Genomic DNA, 19,254 nt, shown 5'->3' with positions numbered 1-19,254 from the left:
GTCCATTTGTTACATCCAGTAATAACAGCATAACTAACTTGGCAATTAATACCACGTATACTTAAATAAAAGAAAGGAGAGATAAGTGTAAGTGTGTGGTGTGTCTCTAAAGCGCATGCAAACACTGTTCCTCCTCACGGCCGAGTCCAGCACAAGAGAGCAGTCGACAGTGATGTGTCACAACGCATTACTGATCTCAAGCCATTTAATTATTCTCTGCTAACGCGCCTTTGGGCCCCGGCTCGTAGATTTGCGATTCTTCATTCTCCTCAAAGTGATTGTGACCTTTATGTCTAATCTGAGCGTGAGATCAGCAGCGTTTGGCCCGGGTCATTACTGGAGCCGGCGAGATCTGCTTGTTTCTGCCGTTTAATCTGGCTATATAAAGACGGCCTGATTCGGAGCGCAGAACTCCAGGGACGCCTCTATTGTTATTACGTGCCGTTTGCTACCAGCCGTCTCATTTGAGTCACGCTTGTTCCCAGGCAACGGGACTATTAAGAGCGAGCTGTTAGTAATCAAGGCCGGGGCGTTTGTGCCTCGCCAGGAGCGTTTCAAGCCTCCTCGAAAATTTCCAATGATAAAACAATTGACGGTATGAAAACTAAAGCAAACGTTACGATCTGAAAGCATATCATCGTTATAGTATATAACTGCACTACTATAGGCTCAGCACAAAAGCGTCTGCAAACTAAATTGTTGCAAATGTATGAACTTTAGCACTCATTAATCAAGATATGATCATTCCTGAAGGTGATTATTAATAATAATAATAATATTAGACAAACCAGCTCGCAGTAATGAAATTAAATTCACATTAATCTGTATGCATGAGTCCACATTATAATTTAGAGTGAATAACAATGAAAGTGAATTTGTAGCAATGCTTAAAAATACAATATTGATACAATATGCTTATAAATACAGTATTTTTTAGAATATATAAAAAATACGGTAACACTTTACAATAATCGGCTTGCCGTAGATCGATTAAAAATAGTAAGCTTGTACACTCTAAAAAATGCTGGGTTGTTTTAACCCAATTTTGGGTCAAATATGGACAAACCCGAAATGTTGGGTTAAAAATGTAATGTAAAAATTTAACCCAACGGCTGGGTTAGTCCATATTTGACCCAAAGTTGGGTTAAAACAACCCACCATTTTTTAGAGTGTAATAATATTTGTAATTCCAGTGGTACTGGTGGATTTCCACGAGGAAATTTGAGCATGTATTTGCGTAATTACGTCATATCTGTACACTCACATCTATACACACACATCTATACACATAAAGAAGGAGTCTTGGCTAGTAGGCATCTGCTACTGGGTTGTTTTAACCCAACTTTGGGTCAAATATGGACAAACCCAGCCATTGGGTTACATTTTTTAATTACATTTTTAACCCAACGTTTGGATTTGTCCATATTTGACACAAAGATGGGTTAAAACAACCCAGCATTTTTAGAGTGCATATAAACATCAGCAGTGCATAATTTATTTTATGAAGAGAATGAACAATTATGAATGGACACTTATGGAGGATTTCCATGCATTTTATTTTATTTTTATTTTTTTTATAAATAGTAAACTCTAAGCAATGCTGGGTTGTTTGAACCCAAGTTTGGGTAAAATATGGACAAACCCAAATGTTGGGTTAAAAATGTAATTTCAACTTCAACTTTCACTTTCAACTGTAAAATTTAAATTAAAATTGTTTTTAAATTTAAAAATTGTTTGTCCATATAAAAAAAAATGCATTTTTAACCCAACATTTGGGTTTGTCCATATTTGACCCAAAGTTGGGTTAAAACAACTCAGCATTTTTAGAGTGCATATGAACATCAGCAGTGCATAATTTATTTTTATGAAGAGAATGAACAATTATGAATGGAAACTTATGGAGGATTTCCCTGCATTTTATTTTATTTTTATTTTTTTATAAATAGTAAACTCTAAGCAATGCTGGGTCGTTTGAACCCAAGTTTGGGTAAAATATGGACAAACCCAAATGTTGGGTTAAAAATGTAATTTCAACTTCAACTTTCACTTTCAACTGTAAAATTTAAATTAAAATTGTTTTTAAATTTAAAAATTGTTTGTCCATATAAAAAAATGCATTTATAACCCAACATTTGGGTTTGTCCATATTTGACCCAAAGTTGGGTTAAAACAACTCAGCATTTTTAGAGTGCGTATAAACATCAGCAGTGCATAATTTATTTTTATGAAGAGAATGAACAATTATGAATGGACACTTATGGAGGATTTCCATGCATTTTATTTTATTTTTATTTTTTTATAAATAGTAAACTTTAAGCAATGCTGGGTTGTTTGAACCCAAGTTTGGGTAAAATATGGACAAACCCAAATGTTGGGTTAAAAATGTAATTTCAACTTCAACTTTCACTTTCAACTGTAAAATTTAAATTAAAATTGTTTTTAAATTTAAAAATTGTTTGTCCATATATATATATATATAAAAAAATGCATTTTTAACCCAACATTTGGGTTTGTCCATATTTGACCCAAAGTTGGGTTAAAACAACTCAGCATTTTTAGAGTGCGTATAAACATCAGCAGTGCATAATTTATTTTTATGAAGAGAATGAACAATTATGAATGGACACTTATGGAGGATTTCCATGCATTTTATTTTATTTTTATTTTTTTTATAAATAGTAAACTCTAAGCAATGCTGGGTCGTTTGAACCCAAGTTTGGGTAAAATATGGACAAACCCAAATGTTGGGTTAAAAATGTAATTTCAACTTCAACTTTCACTTTCAACTGTAAAATTTAAATTAAAATTGTTTTTAAATTTAAAAATTGTTTGTCCATATAAAATTAGAGTGCATATAAACATCAGCAGTGCATAATTTATTTTTATGAACAGAATGAACAATTATGAATGGACACTTATGGAGGATTTCCATGCATTTTATTTTATTTTTATTATAAAGAGTACACTAAACAATGCTGGGTTGTTTGAACCCAAATTTGGGTAAAATATGGACAAACCCAAATGTTGGGTTAAAAATGTTAAAAATTCAACAAAAATAAATAATAAAATAAATACATTTTAACCCAACGTCAACTTTCAATTTCAACTGTAAAATTTAAAATTAATTGCATTTTTAACTCAACGTTTGGGTTTGTCTATATTTGACCAAAATTTGGGTTCAAACAACCCAGCATTGTTTAGAGTGTATGTCCCTGTATCATTCTAAATGCACAACTAGTTGTTTTATAATATGCAATATGTTTAATAAAGTTTGATCTTGCCTTCGTGTCGTGTGCATTTTCTGGTAATAGCTTGTGTGTATTTTTCTCTTTTGCTGTAATTAAATATGCATTAGTCATCGGTCTCTTCATAAAGCACTGAAGATGTCCATGTGGGTCAGCCTCTGTTACATATTTCATCAGTCAGAGCAGGACACGTATTTGTGAAATCAACACTGGGTGAATGTGAACATGAGGCCTTCGGCGCCACTTCTGATTCTTGTATAATCCCAGCGTTTGGACCCAATCAGATCTCACCGCATTAAGGGACAAAACATGACTAGACGGCCTTTATTTGGCATTATGTAACTTCTGACGGCTAGAAGTGAGAGTAGAATTAGACGAGATGACCCAATTCTCCACATGAGAGCGAGTGGCAGCCTGAGCGACTCAAAGGCCCGGAGAATCACATCATTGCATTCAGCGTTCGCTCTAGAAATGGGAAAAACAAACTTTTGTTCAGATTACCGACATTTGATGGATGAGCCTTGCCAATTCAAGTGACAGCAGTGCAGATGTCAGACAGATGTGATTGCAGATTTTTTGATTAAATTTTTAATGAGAAGCGCAGTGAATTCCACTCTGTATTGATGCACGATTTAATTGTCTTGTCACAAGCAAGCCGATATCCTGCATTGACGGCTGAATTCGATGCTTCCTTCTGTTGGAGGAGACAGGGAAACACTGGGAGACACGATCCTCCATGATCTTCAGTGCCGCCACTGTGTCTCCGTGCCAGAGACCATGGGCCTGACAAATGCAAAAAATGCATTTCCGTTTCCCGCACCGCACCTTTTCCATTTCAATTATTTAAACTTCAAAAGTAAAATAAAGCAAAAGTAAACTAAGGGGTTATGGCCCTGATATGAGTGGTCTTATCGATATGAGTGATCACATATGAGTGGTCAATAATGAGATATTCTATCATAATAACGAGATATTCTGTTGTAATAATGAGATATTATGCCGTAATAACGAGATAGTATGCTGTAATAACGAGATATTATGTCATAATAACAAGATATGTCATAATAACGAGATATTATGTCGTAATAATGACATATGTCATAATTACGAGCTATGTCATAATAACGAGATATTATGTTGTAATAATGAGATATTACATCGTAATAATGAGAGATTATGTTGTAAAAACTAGATTTTATCTCATAATAAGATATGTCGTAATAACGAGATATTATGTCATATGAGATATTATGTCGTAATAACAAGATATTATGTCGTAATAATGAGATATTATGCTGTAAAAACGAGATATTATCTCATAATAATAATATATGTCGTAATAATGAGATAATATGTTGTAATAACAAGATGTTATTTCGTAATAACGAGATATTATGTCATAACAACGAGATATTATGGCGTAATAATGAGATATTACGTCGTAATAACAAGATATTATGTTGCAAAAATGAGATATTATCTCATAATAATAAGATACGTCGTAATAACGAGATATTATGTCATAATAATGAGATATTATGTCGTAATAATGAGATATTATGTCGTAATAATGAGATATTATGTCGTAAAAATTTGATATTATCTCATAATAATGAGATATGTCATAATAACGAGATGTTATGTCGTAATAATGAGATATTATGTCGTAAAAACAAGATATTATCTCATAATAATGAGATATTGTCGTAATAACGAGATATTATGTCGTAATAACGAGATATTATGTCGTAATTATGAGATTTTATGTCGTAATAACGAAATATTATGCCTTAATAATGATATATTATGTTGTAATAATGAGATATTACATCGTAATAATGAGATATGTCGTAAAAACTAGATTTTATCTCATATGTCGTAATAACGAGATATTATGTCATATGAGATATTATGTCGTAATTTCCATGCATTTTATTTTATTGTTTAAAAATATAAAGGCTGCATCCAAAATCGCATTATTCCCGACTATATAGCGTATACTATAATAAGATGGATTCACACTATAAAGAACATTCATTTTTTTTAGCGTGTGTGAAGTAATTACTTATTCCAGACGCAGTCCCAGAGTTTCACAGTCATAATGATGTCTCTGTGGTGCCGCACAATGATATCGTAAATACACTCTTTCCAACATGATTTGAATGTCCCATTTTTTTCCTTAATAAAGGAAAACATAACAGACTGGATACAGTAAATAGGTCACGACAGAAGAAGACGGTGCAGAAAACAACTCAAACACAGTTATCAAGAGATGACACCTTTAGTGTGTGACACACAAAAGAAGCTCACTTTCCATCCTTTAGGGTCCATGAAGAGAGGAGAACTCTAAGAGATGTTGCGAGTGAACTACATCTGACATGAGAGGAAAGAGATCCAGTGGAGAGAGAATACGGAGACAGGGTGAAGGAGAGATAAAAGAAGAGTGAGTCGAACACAGAACGGGACGGAGGGGAGAAGAGACGAGAGAAAGCCAAAACATACAACAACAGAGACGTGGAAATGAAAGCAAAGACAGAACGAAGGAAAAACGGCCCGTTACAATATCAAACACGAGACCCAGATGAAGTCTATCGCACGGTTCTCCGCTCGAAGGAAGCGCACGGATCAAAGTTTGCCGAGACTCTTTATTTGCATGAGTGTGTCAGTCAAACATGTGCAGCTTTACAATGCAAAGAGACTGGAGGATAGAGGAGTGATATTACGAGTTGTGTTGTGTCAGATCACATCGTGCCTGTCTGTCTCCTTCAGGACGCCGTTCCACACACTTAAAACACACTGGTTGACAGTGTCAGCAATGGGGAAACGCTAAATGCCAGATTTCTTGACGTGAACGGTAAAATAGGACAGCGAGAGCGGATATGGACCAGCATCACTGCTGTCTCACAAACATTGAGAGGGAAATGATTTATAAGGAGGTCATGTGTGAACATTGTATGTGTGTGTGAGTGTAAAGACATTTATTTTGATATATATATATATATATATATATATTTTTTTTTTTTTTTTTTTTTTTTACAGTAACTGGGGAATAAAAATATATATATATATATTTTTTTTCCCAGGTTTGGATATTTTTTCTACTGTATGTATCAAGTGTCAGGCTATAGTGGTGAACAAAACACTTAATCAGAAATCATGAGTATTGTGGAGGCGTTGTAGTTACAAAAGGTTTTCATAAGCTGTAAGCCATAATCATCATAATTATAACAAATAAAGGCTTGAAATATCTCACTTTGCATGTAATGAGTCTATATAATATATTAGTTTCACCTTTTAAGTTGAATTACTGAAATAAATGAACTTTTGCACGATATTCATATACTTATACTTATACGTAATTCGCATGAAGCTTCTGATAATAACAGTTTTGAATTCCATAGAATCTTAAAAATAAAGGCTCTTTATTGGCATCGATGATTCCACTAATAACCCTGAAACCATAATCTTTCCATTCCATAACAGGTTATTTGTGGAAAAAATATCTTTTATGGAAGATTTTTTTTTTTTTTTTTTAAATCACACTATGAAAAAAAAAGTTATTTTTAAGACTTGTTGACTGAAAGATTAATTTGGAACCAAAATGGTTCTTTTATTGCATTGCTGTGAAAATAAACAAACCCGTTTTGGAGCGTTTATTTTCATTAGTGTAGAATATCTGATTAACAAATGACCAAATAACATACGCCAGTTTTCCTTCATAAACCCCGGGAAGTGTTTCGCAGTACAGATGGTTCTCAGCAGTGTTTTTCTTCATTTTCTGCTGATTCTTGAGACTGATATAACACATAACATATTAAATAGTTGTGTTTGTTTCCAAGCTGTACACTCATCACATATGAGAAATGACCGAGGTGACATCGTCACAAACGGCCTTGTAACCAATCAGATCAACGTGTGTTAATTGGGACAGTGCTAATGCTGTCGAGTCGGGCAGCGTTCACTTGTTTCTGATCCACTGAATGCTGTTTCTACAAGGCGTCACGTGGAAAAACTAGATTTTAACGAGCAGAAAAAGAACTTCCTCGCCTCTAAAACCCTGTAGAAATGTTCATTTAGCCACTTAGAAGTGTGAATGTCACGCACACGTAACATATTGAGAGTGTGTGGTGATTTGTGCAAGTGTCACTGACACTGACGGGTGTGTATTCATGGAAACGGAAGGATATTATATCAGGAAAGAATAAACGTCAATGCCAGTATCCAGTGAGTTTCATGTCCACCTCTGTGTCTATTCGCCTTCCGCTTTTCTAGATCGATTTACCTTTTACCTTTAAAGGGGGGAAATACTTGCACTTTTGTGCTAAAAGAGTTCATGCATTCAAAAAAACAATAATTTTAAATAATTGTGACTATGAGCGTTATGAAACGCTAAACTCACATGTTATTTCTTTCATTAATACTCGACACATAAACTTTTGACGTTCGAGGAAATCGTGGGAAAAAAAGTTTATCTGTGTTATTTTCACAGGATAATGCATATTTATAACACACATATAGCCGTATCACTGTAATGAATACTATAAAATAATACAATTTGTTCTTCTTTCTAAGCAGTTCGATCACTCGACTGGTGTTAAAATGTGATTTTGGAGTTAAATGCTGTTATTCTCATGAACTTTATTTGATGCTCTACTAAGCTAAAAACAGTTTGCAACTTAGTCTCCTCTAAATTAAATCACACAGCATGGTCTTAAAAAATGTTCCATAATCATTCATTCAGACGATAATTAAATCTGAGTTATTGTAATTGCATATTCATTGGCTAAACTAAGACAGCAAATCACAAAATAATCAAAGTACAGATGCATTTGACTGATTGTTTTTGCTATACAGTAGATATCATAATACCGTGATTACTGTGAAATCTGATATTGTGTGAGCATAAATGTGCATAAAACACAACATTACACTATATAGTTCTGTGCCAAATACTCTTTAAGTGTGACAACTGCTTGGCCCATTTGTTCACACAGCTGTAAATATGCTTACAGTAATAAATGCATGTTATAGCACTGTCGTCATTTGCAGTATCTCTTGATGACAAACTCTGCAGGACACGTTCACACTGTACAACAGCTACTCTTAATTACACAATGATTAGACATCATTTCTCGGCGAGAGGAAGGCTTTCGGCAGTTTTATCCTGCAATGCACTGAAGATATAGAGTCCTGTTTCACTCTTAGAAGAAATGGTTCTATTTAGAACCAGAAAAGGTTCCATCCCCCGCTTCATATATGGAACTCCAAAATGGTTCTAACTTTTTTTTTTTTTTTGGTAAAAGGTTCTATTGGCCAAGTATGGAACCCTAGGGTTCTTTATAGAACCCAGAGGAACCTTTTTTTAAAGAGTGTTTAGAACCTTTTAGGGGTTCCAAATACGTAGTGCTGATAGAACCTATGTGTCCTCTGAAGTGACTTTTTATGTTATTATTCTTTTTCTATATTCTTTTTCTTCTCTTTTGAACATGCTGAGATTTTGTTTTTATTATGTTTTGTGTTATTAATGACCATGTTCTGAAGAGGAAAAGGAAATGAAAAGAATAAAAATTAGTCATATTCATAACACATTAAGGGAAAAAAATAAATCTTAGAAGCTTATTTAAGGTATGCATACTTACAGGTGAAACTCGAAAAATTAGAATATGATGCAATGGGTAAAGCTAATATATTATAGACTCATTACATGCAAAGTGAGATATTTCAAGCCTTTATTTGTTATAATTTTGACGATTATGGATTACAGATTTTCACAATAGCCTATTCTAATTTTGAATTTGGGTTTTTTTATAAGCTGAAAGCCATAATCATCACAAATAAAGCCTTGAAATATCTGACTTTGCATGCAATGAGTCTATATAATATATTAGTTTCACCTTTTCAGCTGAATTACTGAAATAAATGCATGATATTGTACTGTTTTTCTCGACAAAATCCGCCATTTTGGAAGCAAAATTGGTTCGGCATTGGCCAATCGCATGTCTGCACTGGGATTCTGCAAATTTAGGGTTAATGCATCAGATATTATGGACTAACGTGCATAAAAGTGCTCATATTATGCTATTTTAAAGGCAAGGGTTCACCTGTTCTCCTACAATATGTTTACATGCATCTCATTTTCTCATTGAACATCACCACATTTTTCAACGATTCTCAAACCACTCATCGGATGAATCAGTCTCTCCTTCCATGATACCGGATGCATTAACTAATTTGACCTTTTTGTAAAGTCTCACCTCTTTATTTTTCAGGAAGACTTTCATTGGCAAAAGCAGAAATCATTGCTCCACAAGATCTACAGCTCACTTCTGTGCAGCTCATTTAGCATTCAAACACAATACAACATTCATTTATCATGATTTGATTGGGGAAAAAAAAACTGAATACTAAGATTGCACTCAATCTCAAATGCAATGTCTTCCCAGGACAGAACTACAAACAAATTCCCTTGAGAAACGCCCATGATTTTCTCCAGGCCTTGGAAACACTGTTTTAAAACCCACGGTTTTTGGTGAGTGTGGGAACAAGCATCTGATCAGATCGAATGCGCATCGTCCCTCCGTGAACGAGCAGAAGTGAATGCTGGATGTGCTTTGAACTCCACTGAGTGATAAAACAGGTTTACACCGAGGACAGCACTTCATGAGCCGTACGAACCTCAGCAGAAAGTTCACATACGGACACGAGTCGATTATTAAGTGCACTCACCTATAAATCTTGTACCGGGTCGTGAATCCTTGGCGAAATCTTTCCATGAAGGAGAGGTACCCCTTCGAGTGGTGGAAAGGGCCACGGTCAGAGATGAGCCAGTCAAACTGCTTGGTAACATGCTGTTCGTTGGCCGAGGGCTCTTGACGGGAAGACTGGACTGTTATATGGTCCCATATAAACAGGAGGTAAGTGACTTCAATGAGCCTCCAGTTCATGCTTCTCTCTCGACCGCTCTCTGCTCATTCTCGCTCCATTCTGTGGAGACCTGCAGGACGAGAACAACAACGGCGTTTCAGCATCTGTTATCCAGAAGCAAATCAACTTCACTTTAGTTTTCAATTTCACATGCATGATTTTAAAAACACGAGTCAAAACTTGTGGAGGCTAAAATGCAAGATTAATAGGGGGGATATTTGTTTGTTTGGTTTTTTTTATGTCCTTAAAAGTTCAATTATACCAAGAACAAATCACTAAACATAAAATTATTTGGCAAAAAGGTATAGGTTTTATTTCATGTATATATATATATATATATATATATATATATATATATATACATATATTAGTTAAAACCCACTAAATGAGTGATTAGTTCGGAAATAAAAATAATGCTTGTATGTAACAGAGCACCTATATATATATATATATATATATATATATATATATGAAGAGTTCACATGCAAAAGCCTCTAAATGACATTTTAAATTTTTTTCTTTAATGATGATTTTTATCAAACTTGTATATTTAAGTTCAGTAATTTCACTTAAATAACAATTAATAGGTAATTATCAGTGCCATTTATCATGTTTCACTGAACGTAAAATTATTTGGCAAAATATAGGTTTTATTTCATGTATATATATATATATATATATATATATAAATAAGTTAAAACCCACTAAATGAGTGATAAGTTCGGAAATAAAAATAATGCTTGTATGTAACAGAGCACCTTTATATATATATATATATATATATATATATATATGAAGAGTTCAGATGCAAAAGCCTCTAAATGCCATTTTAAATTTCTTCTTTAATGATGATTTTTATCAAACTTGTATATTTAAGTTCTGTAATTTCATTTAAATAATAATTAATAGGTAATTATCAGTGCCATTTATCATTTTTCACTAAACGTAAAATTATTTGGCAAAATATAGGTTTTATTTCATATATATATATATATATATATATATATATATATATATATATATATATATATATATATATATATAAATAAGTTAAAACCCACTAAATGAGTGATAAGTTCGGAAATAAAAATAATGATTGTATGTAACAGAGCACCTATATATATATGAAGAGTTCAGATGCAAAAGCATCTAAATGCCATTTTAAATTTTCTTCTTTAATGATGATTTTTATCAAACTTGTATATTTAAGTTCAGTAATTTCACTTAAATAACAATTAATAGGTAATTATCAGTGCCATTTATCATTTTTCACTAAACGTAAAATTATTTGGCAAAATATAGGTTTTATTTCATGTATATTATATATATATATATATATATATATATATATAGGTGCTCTGTTACATACAAGCATTATTTTTATTTCCGAACTTATTTGCGTACAATAACCAATGTAATAAAGCGTACAATATTCACGTTCATCGGTTTCTTAAAGCTAAACACACTCTTAATGCCACTCTCTAGGCATGAAAGTGTCATGAAACATGCAAGACTCAACATTTTTCCAGTCAGCCTGATTTAATGAAACCTAATCGTGTTGGCATAACCCCGTATTTTATTTTATTATGCGTTTAATCCAGAGTCCTCGTGGTGTGTGCAGAGCTCATGCTAACCTGACTCGCTGCCCTTTTCACAGATGAGGACGGATTACAAACAGGAGGAACAGCCTTCACTTTATTCAGGCTAATTGGTGGCATGATAAGTTCAGGCGGGGGTGAGTGTCAGTGTTGTGATGTGTTGTGACATGGGTTTGGTTTGTGGACGAGAACACGGCGCATCTCCTCCGCGGGATAATTAACACCGTGCGTGCGCTCGCACATGAATTTATTGCATTAGCTTCATTTAGGTAATTAAGTGGTGCATACTGATATCCTGCATGAAAGTCAGACGCGCAGGAGTAAATGTACTGCTGTAAATAATAATTAATTTAATAATAAATAATTTGCAAAAGAGACGTCAACATTAAAAAAAAATTATAAAAAGTCAAGAAAAAAAATGTTGGTCACATTTTTTTTTAAATATGATATTTAATTAGGTGCTGCTGTTGGTCACAAGGTGTTTGAGTCAGTGTTTTATAATTGTATTAGTTGCACCTGAGTTTGATGTGATCAGCCTAATTCTAATCTTGTTACATTGCACGATTAATACTGCTTGAAGAAAACAAATCATTTGATTATTTATATTTAGAGTCAAGAAAAACACATTTTGTTGATATAATCCACTCCCATCTGATTACATCTGTCCCAACATGCCTGGTCATATTTCTCCTCAGAATAGATGTAATAAATATAAAAAAGTGTATAATACACTGTATAAAGTCGTAACTCTCAGCGAACTTGACTTAATACATAAAAAAAATATTTTGCTAGTATAACTTAATGTAGGTTGACTTATAGTTGTAAATAGTTGAAAATAGTTGTAAGTAAAGATAATACACTATAAAGTAACCAAACTTAATGCATATACACTGTAAAAATAAATATTGTTGGTTTAACTTAAAAAAATTAAGTAACCTGGCTGCCTTAAAAATTTAAGTTCATTGAAATGGAAAAATTTAGTTAATACAATGAAGGTGATTTATTTAATCATCAGAAACTTAAAATATTATGTTATCTGAACTACATAAATGATTTAAGTTTTTTTGGCAAAAGAAATAATTCTGTGATTACAAATCATGAATATATATATATATATATATATATATACACATTTTTTTACAGTGGTTGACTTGAATATAAAAAAAAACAATAGTTTGTAGGATTTGTTATACTGAAATTGAATTTCTGGATGAATATAATGACTGTATTACAGTAATGAGAATCAGGTGTTTTGTAGCCAGATTATTTTAAAGGAAAAAAAAAAAGCCAAATGTTTTGGTTTCTAAAGATGCATTAATATTTTATCATAAGTAATGTATGAGCACAGGCCTTATCAGAGGCAATAGATACGCGAGCTTAACACGAGCAGCCCGTGTGTGTGCTATTAAAGTGAGATGCATTTCCATATCACAGCACATGTCACCGGCACTCTTTACGACTGTCTATCCTGCAGCCAGTTATAATGTCGTGATAAGAGCGTTTTCATCCGTAATGATCCTCGAGATCTTCCCCTCCAGCCCTAACTCGCCGTTATTAAAAGACCTTCAGCTCCTCGTGAAGCGTCAGTCCGCATGATCAGTCCGCGTGTTGCTTGTCATGTTTCCTCAGAAGTGTGTACATTATATTGTGCATGCAGTTGTATACCCTTTTTTAATACATTTAGTACAAGAATAACTTTTGGTTTTTAATTAAATTATGCTGTTTTCAGTAGATTTGAGCCATTTTAATACATCAAAATTGCTTAATAGTTGCACTTAAAGAGGACTTTTCATCCATGTCCATCTTTCTTTAGTGTAATGTCACTGCTTGAGCATGAAAGAGTTTCCCAAAGTCCCTCCAGCGGGAGTTCATCTCCTCAAACGCCTCCATTGTAGTCTTGAACGTACGGAGGCGTATTGCATTCACTTGAAGAAAAAAAAAATTCTGAATTTTTCTGAGTTTTTCTGAATAAACGAGTTAATTTTTCATGAGAAAAAAAAAATTTGCTCTGTTTTTCTGAATTAATGAGTTAATTTTTCATGGATTTTTTTTTTTTTGCTCTGTTTTTCTGAATTAACGAGTTAATCTTTCATGGATTTTTTTTTTTTTGCTCTGTTTTTCTGAATTAACGAGTTAATTCAGAAAAAACAGAGCAAAAACTTTTTTTCTCACGAAAAATTAACTCATTAATTCAGAAAAACAGAGAAAAAAAATTCTCATGAAAAATTAACGAGTTAATTCAGAAAAAACAGAGCAAAAACTTTTTTTCTCACGAAAAATTAACTCATTAATTCAGAAAAACAGAGAAAAAAAATTTCTCATGAAAAATTAACTCATTAATTCAGAAAAACAGAGAAAAAAAATTCTCATGAAAAATTAACTCGTTAATTCAGAAAAACAGAGCAAAAAAAAATTTTCTCATGAAGAATTAACTCATTAATTCAGAAAAACAGAGAAAAAAATTTTTTCTCATGAAAAATTAACTCATTAAGTCAAAAAAACAGAGTAGATTTTTTTTCTTCAAGTGAATGCAATACGCCTCCGTATGAACGTCACAATATTCCTCATTATAATAATTAATGCGTAGAATAAAGGGGCGGGGCCTAGTTAGTGTGTTAAACTGGCAGTTATGGAAAGGGGGCGGGGCATTTCCCAAACACACTTGCAGCACTCGACCAATCACAACACACCACTCCAGCCGACCAATCAGAGCACAGTGTGCTTTTCAGGAGGAGGGGCTTCATAGAGACAGGAAGTAAACAGAGCGTTACTGACAGACTGGGAAGAGAGGAGCCGCAACAATGGAAAATATGAGGAGAATAATCAACATTCAAGCAGGAAAACCTGAAAACAACGTCAAGACTTTGGAATATGCAGTATGCAGTTGCCCTAATTACAATTTTTCTCTTTTTGTGTCTTTTGCAAGAATAATGCAGCCAGAAAAAAGCTGATCACAATGTAATAGTGTAGCTATTTTTGTTAACTTATGCATCAATATTAAATGGGGTAGCTTTTATGCAAATTATGTGTAGAGTAGCTTGTAGTTTGGGAAGCTAATTACATGTTTGTGTTTTCACTGTTAATAAAAAACTTGACCTTTACCCACCTTTCAAAAAATTATGAAACATTAATTATTTATACCGTGCATACGTCCATAATTAACATTCTACAGGCAAAAAATAAATGCATTATTAATAATATCTGCCAATGCAAACGCAGAGCATGAATCATGTAAATTTATGGATGTTATCTTCTCAAAGGCGTTCGCAGGTCTTTATACGGGACATACATAATTAAGAGGTAGATATGCTAAGAGCTCCGGGCAACTAAATGCAGATTAATATTCTCTCTTCTATGCAATTATCTAATTGTCAATGAAGTCCTTCCTTCCCTCTTCCATACGGCTGTTTACAGCGAATGAATGAATGAAGATGTTGGAGTCACACTGAGTTCTGGAAGTGGCACCGTGATGACAGATGTGAAGCTGAGCGACTAACGAGGGATCCTTTAACTAATTGCTTCTGACTAATTTGAGGTTGCCTGTCATAATGTAACAATGCATCATTTTACTGACATTAAAAACGTAGAGAGGGACATATTAACCCTTAAATCTGCACAGCGAAGGGAAAAGTTCATTACAGTAGTTTTTACTTGTGCAGTTTCTCCAAAGGTCACTGGCAGATCTGAAGATCAACATGGACAGTGCCGATAGCTAGGGTTGGGTATCGAGAATCGAGTATCGATTGGAACCGGGACTAACTTTTCGTTTTTCCCGGAATCGTTCAAAAGTTAAAATTTCAATTCCTAGTTTCGATATTCACAGTCCGCCGAGCGGAAGAAGAAACCGCTGAGCGACACCAACGAAGAAGCGTCTACCGGAAGTGTTGGCATAACCACGCGAGTCGAACATGAGTAACTTACGTCGGCGGTCCAAAGTGTGGCTTCACTTTTCTAAAAATAACGAAATCTCGGCAAAATGCAAAATTTGTGACAAAAGGAGTATTTTTACAGAAGGAGTATTTCCTTCAGAAAGGCCGTTGATTAGCAAGGTTAGCTAAACTTTTTTGACCCTGCCTCTTAAAAGAATTGAAATCGAGAATCGTTAGGAACCGGAATCGAAACAAGGAATCGGAATCAGAATCAGAATCGTTCAAATTCAAACGATACCCAACCCTACCGATAGCACAGCACTAGCCACAAAAACTGTGAAGCATGGAGCCCCGCCCACAAAGAAGCCCCGCCCCATTTTTGCTACACAATTGATAATTGAGATAGGTCTGTAATTATTAATATCTGTATCACCTCCTTTATGAAGAGGAATTACTCTGGCGCATTTCCATGAATTGGGTATTTCACAAGTTGCCAATGATAAATTAAATAATTCAGCCAGTGGAAATGATAGAACACAAGAGGCAAGTTTATAAAACTTAATCTCCAGCCCATCTGGGCCAGCACTGCATCCAGAGTTTATACCATCAATAACCTGCTGAGTAACAGTATGAAAGCAAAAGGAACTATTGCACCTGTGTAAGGCCACGCCCACCTCAGTCCCCGCCCCTCAGGCTGCTGGAAGAGCCGCCCTCAGTAGACACATGACCAGCCAGAAACCCGGTACAAACACAACAATAAAATCGCCAAATAAATAAAATATTTAGAGCTGATCTTTAGTATTATCAGGCTGGGGTGTAACGATGATTCGATATAATATCACGACAGTATTGTGATACTCCAAAACATATGATAAAAGGTTAGCATTTGATTTTAAAAAGCTAAATTTGATGTTACATTGTGTTTGTAAATGAATAGGCTTTGGACTTGGAGCTGGAAACCCAACACACAGAACAATATAGGGACGCCAGAATGACAATATTCACGATTCTGAAGCTGAAAATACAGAATTATTTTAGACGAATATGTTTGACTAGATATATTTAACCCTTATGCTGCATTAGGGACATTTTTGGTCTTTTGCAGTTTAATTTCTTTGACCATTTTGGCTGTTTTAATGCAAATGGTATGGAATTTGGCAAAATTGTGACTTTTTGGATACATGTAAAAAATGTGATCCCATTTTGCAAAATATGTATAACACACACTGTGTAGATCAAATAGTAACACTCAGCACCATAAAGACCAAAAATGGCCCATTGAAACCCATTAAAACGTTGTTTAAATCTGAGGCTGTCAGTAATACATGAAACATGATTTTTGCACAAACATCCTTTCATTTTGAAGCAAAAGCATTATATTTGCATTATATAGTGATGACGTCACTACATATTTATTCCCTATGGGTGGAAATGCACCTTATTTTAGGCAATAGGCAATGTTTAATAGGTGGCCATTTTTGGTCTCTAACGCGCTAAGTGGGATTTTTTGCAAAGTGGGACTGTGATAATCCAAATCTAAAGTTTTCTCTTTGCATTTAGTTTATTGAAAATAATTGAATTTTTGTGTTTTTTCCTCTTATACAAATCGATGGTTTCGCAAACAAAACTGGTAATTAAAGGGTTAAAATCCTGAAATTGAATACATTTTTGGTAGTTATGATGAGGACTGATGCTGGTTAAAAGATTTAACTTGGTAAAAGTGGAAAATAATAATAATATATAATATTTTAGGCAATGTTTAATATGTGGCCATTTTTGGTCCTTAATGCACTCAACGGTGTTAAAAATCTAATGCAGCACAAGGGTTAAAATAATGCAGGACACTTTTACTGGAAACATCAGACATCTGGCATTATCAGGACACACAAATATCCCCCATTACATTAAGTTAAGCATTTGTGTATTGCGATATATTGTTACACCCCAAAATATACAGTATAGTTTGCATATTTAGTACGCTAACCTTCTTTTTTTGCTACAAGCTTTGTTACAAGAGTGTTTTGGTTGATGTCTAAACTACAAGAATTGATGCAAATGAGCTTTTAACTGAAGGAAAGCACATGCGTCTGAAGGACTGACCATGATAAACGCTGTCTGATATTGATATTTCTGGTGGAGCTCCGAGGCACGAAGCCAAACCCACCGCAGGCTTACGGAAACGTGCAAACATATAATAATTAATCTGTGCACATTTATACTGCAATACTGCAGGGGATCTGTTTAGATGTCCAACAAAATAATGCAATTTGCGCCTTGATGAATGTTTATTGCGCACGGAGAGCCACATTGTCTGTCGGGGCAACAGGGTCATCATCATTTATTCATCCTCTCGCTTTAAGTAATGCACCTCTTCCTCTGTAATCGGGAAAAATGCATGTGCATTACGGAAAACAGAAGGTCGACAGAATATTTACAATGCCATGGTTTATTGTGCTGTTTAAAATGAGTACAGTCACCTTGACGGACCTGGTTAAGGTCCACATAAAACTAAACCCAATTTGCTCCTGTAATATATTTCCTCAGTCTTGTTGTGCATTATTCATGTTATTCCAAAAGAAAAAATGTCTAAAATGTAATAACTTGCTCAGCCTCTTCTGTGTTAATTATTTACAGATAACACAAATTATTCATTATTATTATGACTTAATGCAGTGAATATTGGAATATTTCAAAAATAATCAAGTTCTGAGCGTTTGTTTTAATTTCTTCATTTTCGTGCAATGCAATGACGTTTTCACTGAAAATCAAGGGGGAAACTTTGTAAAAAAAAACGGAATTTAATCAAAAAGGCCCTCATACTAGTAGGCAAAACCACATCTTCACTGAAAGAGGACGTGCTTTATCACTGGTGAAAACAAACACAACCTTTACAGTGTCAGGTTATGAGGTTTTAGGAGGAGACGACTGCACTCATATTCGGAGAGGATTGCGTTAAAGGGGCCATATCATGAAAATCTGAATTTTTCCGTGTTTAAGTGCAATAATCGGGTCACTGGCCGATAATATTGTCAAATGTTTCGATTAAATGAAAAATTTGAGATTTGCTGTATATTTGAGTGCACTGTTTGTATGAGAGCTGATTCCCGTTCTGGCTCACTCCATTTTCAGTGTAACGACTATTCGTGTCAAAACCCTGAATTGAATAGTGGCTGAAATTGCATAAAAGCGTTGCAAGCAACTGATTAAACAGGTAATTATGCATTGCAAGCTCACATTCAGCTCTGATTCATTCTGGCAAAGAACGCCCACCGTGCAGCATCCAATCAACTCCCATTAGATACATCCTATACATTTTCTTATTCTTGTTGAATAACCTGTGTCATATCATGGAAGTAAAAGGGGTTATGAATCCGTCTCTTGGAATAAAAAGTGCCTGCTAAATAACTTAAGTGGGTAAATGCACTGGATTTTCACATCACACAATTATTGCAACCAGTTCCTTGCACTAGAACACCATGAGCACCAGTAAGCCGTCGTCTCACAGATGAATATTCCCCTGCTGATGTGCCTTATGACAAGATATTTCATATTAAACACTCATGCTATTATCTGTGCTTTAGTCATCTCCCTCAGAGAACAAATGCTTTTTACTAGTCT

General features: G+C 34.2%; 1 protein-coding gene across 1 annotated transcript in view; it reads right to left on the bottom strand.

Annotated features, from left to right (window-relative positions):
- The window catches only part of brinp1 (BMP/retinoic acid inducible neural specific 1), a 172,338-nt gene that overhangs the window by 122,823 nt on the left and 30,261 nt on the right, over window positions 1–19,254 (bottom strand). Inside the window, exon 2 of the mRNA XM_039662013.2 lies at window positions 9,972–10,239. Within this exon, the coding sequence (XP_039517947.2) occupies window positions 9,972–10,189 (218 nt within the window). The 5' untranslated portion in view covers window positions 10,190–10,239. The remainder of the gene's footprint in view (window positions 1–9,971; window positions 10,240–19,254) is intronic.

This window comes from Pimephales promelas, chromosome 4, assembly GCF_988280905.1.
Source record: "Pimephales promelas chromosome 4, fPimPro1.hap1.1, whole genome shotgun sequence".
Classification (NCBI taxonomy): Eukaryota; Metazoa; Chordata; class Actinopteri; order Cypriniformes; family Leuciscidae; genus Pimephales; species Pimephales promelas.
This window is presented reverse-complemented; position numbering and strand designations above follow the sequence as displayed.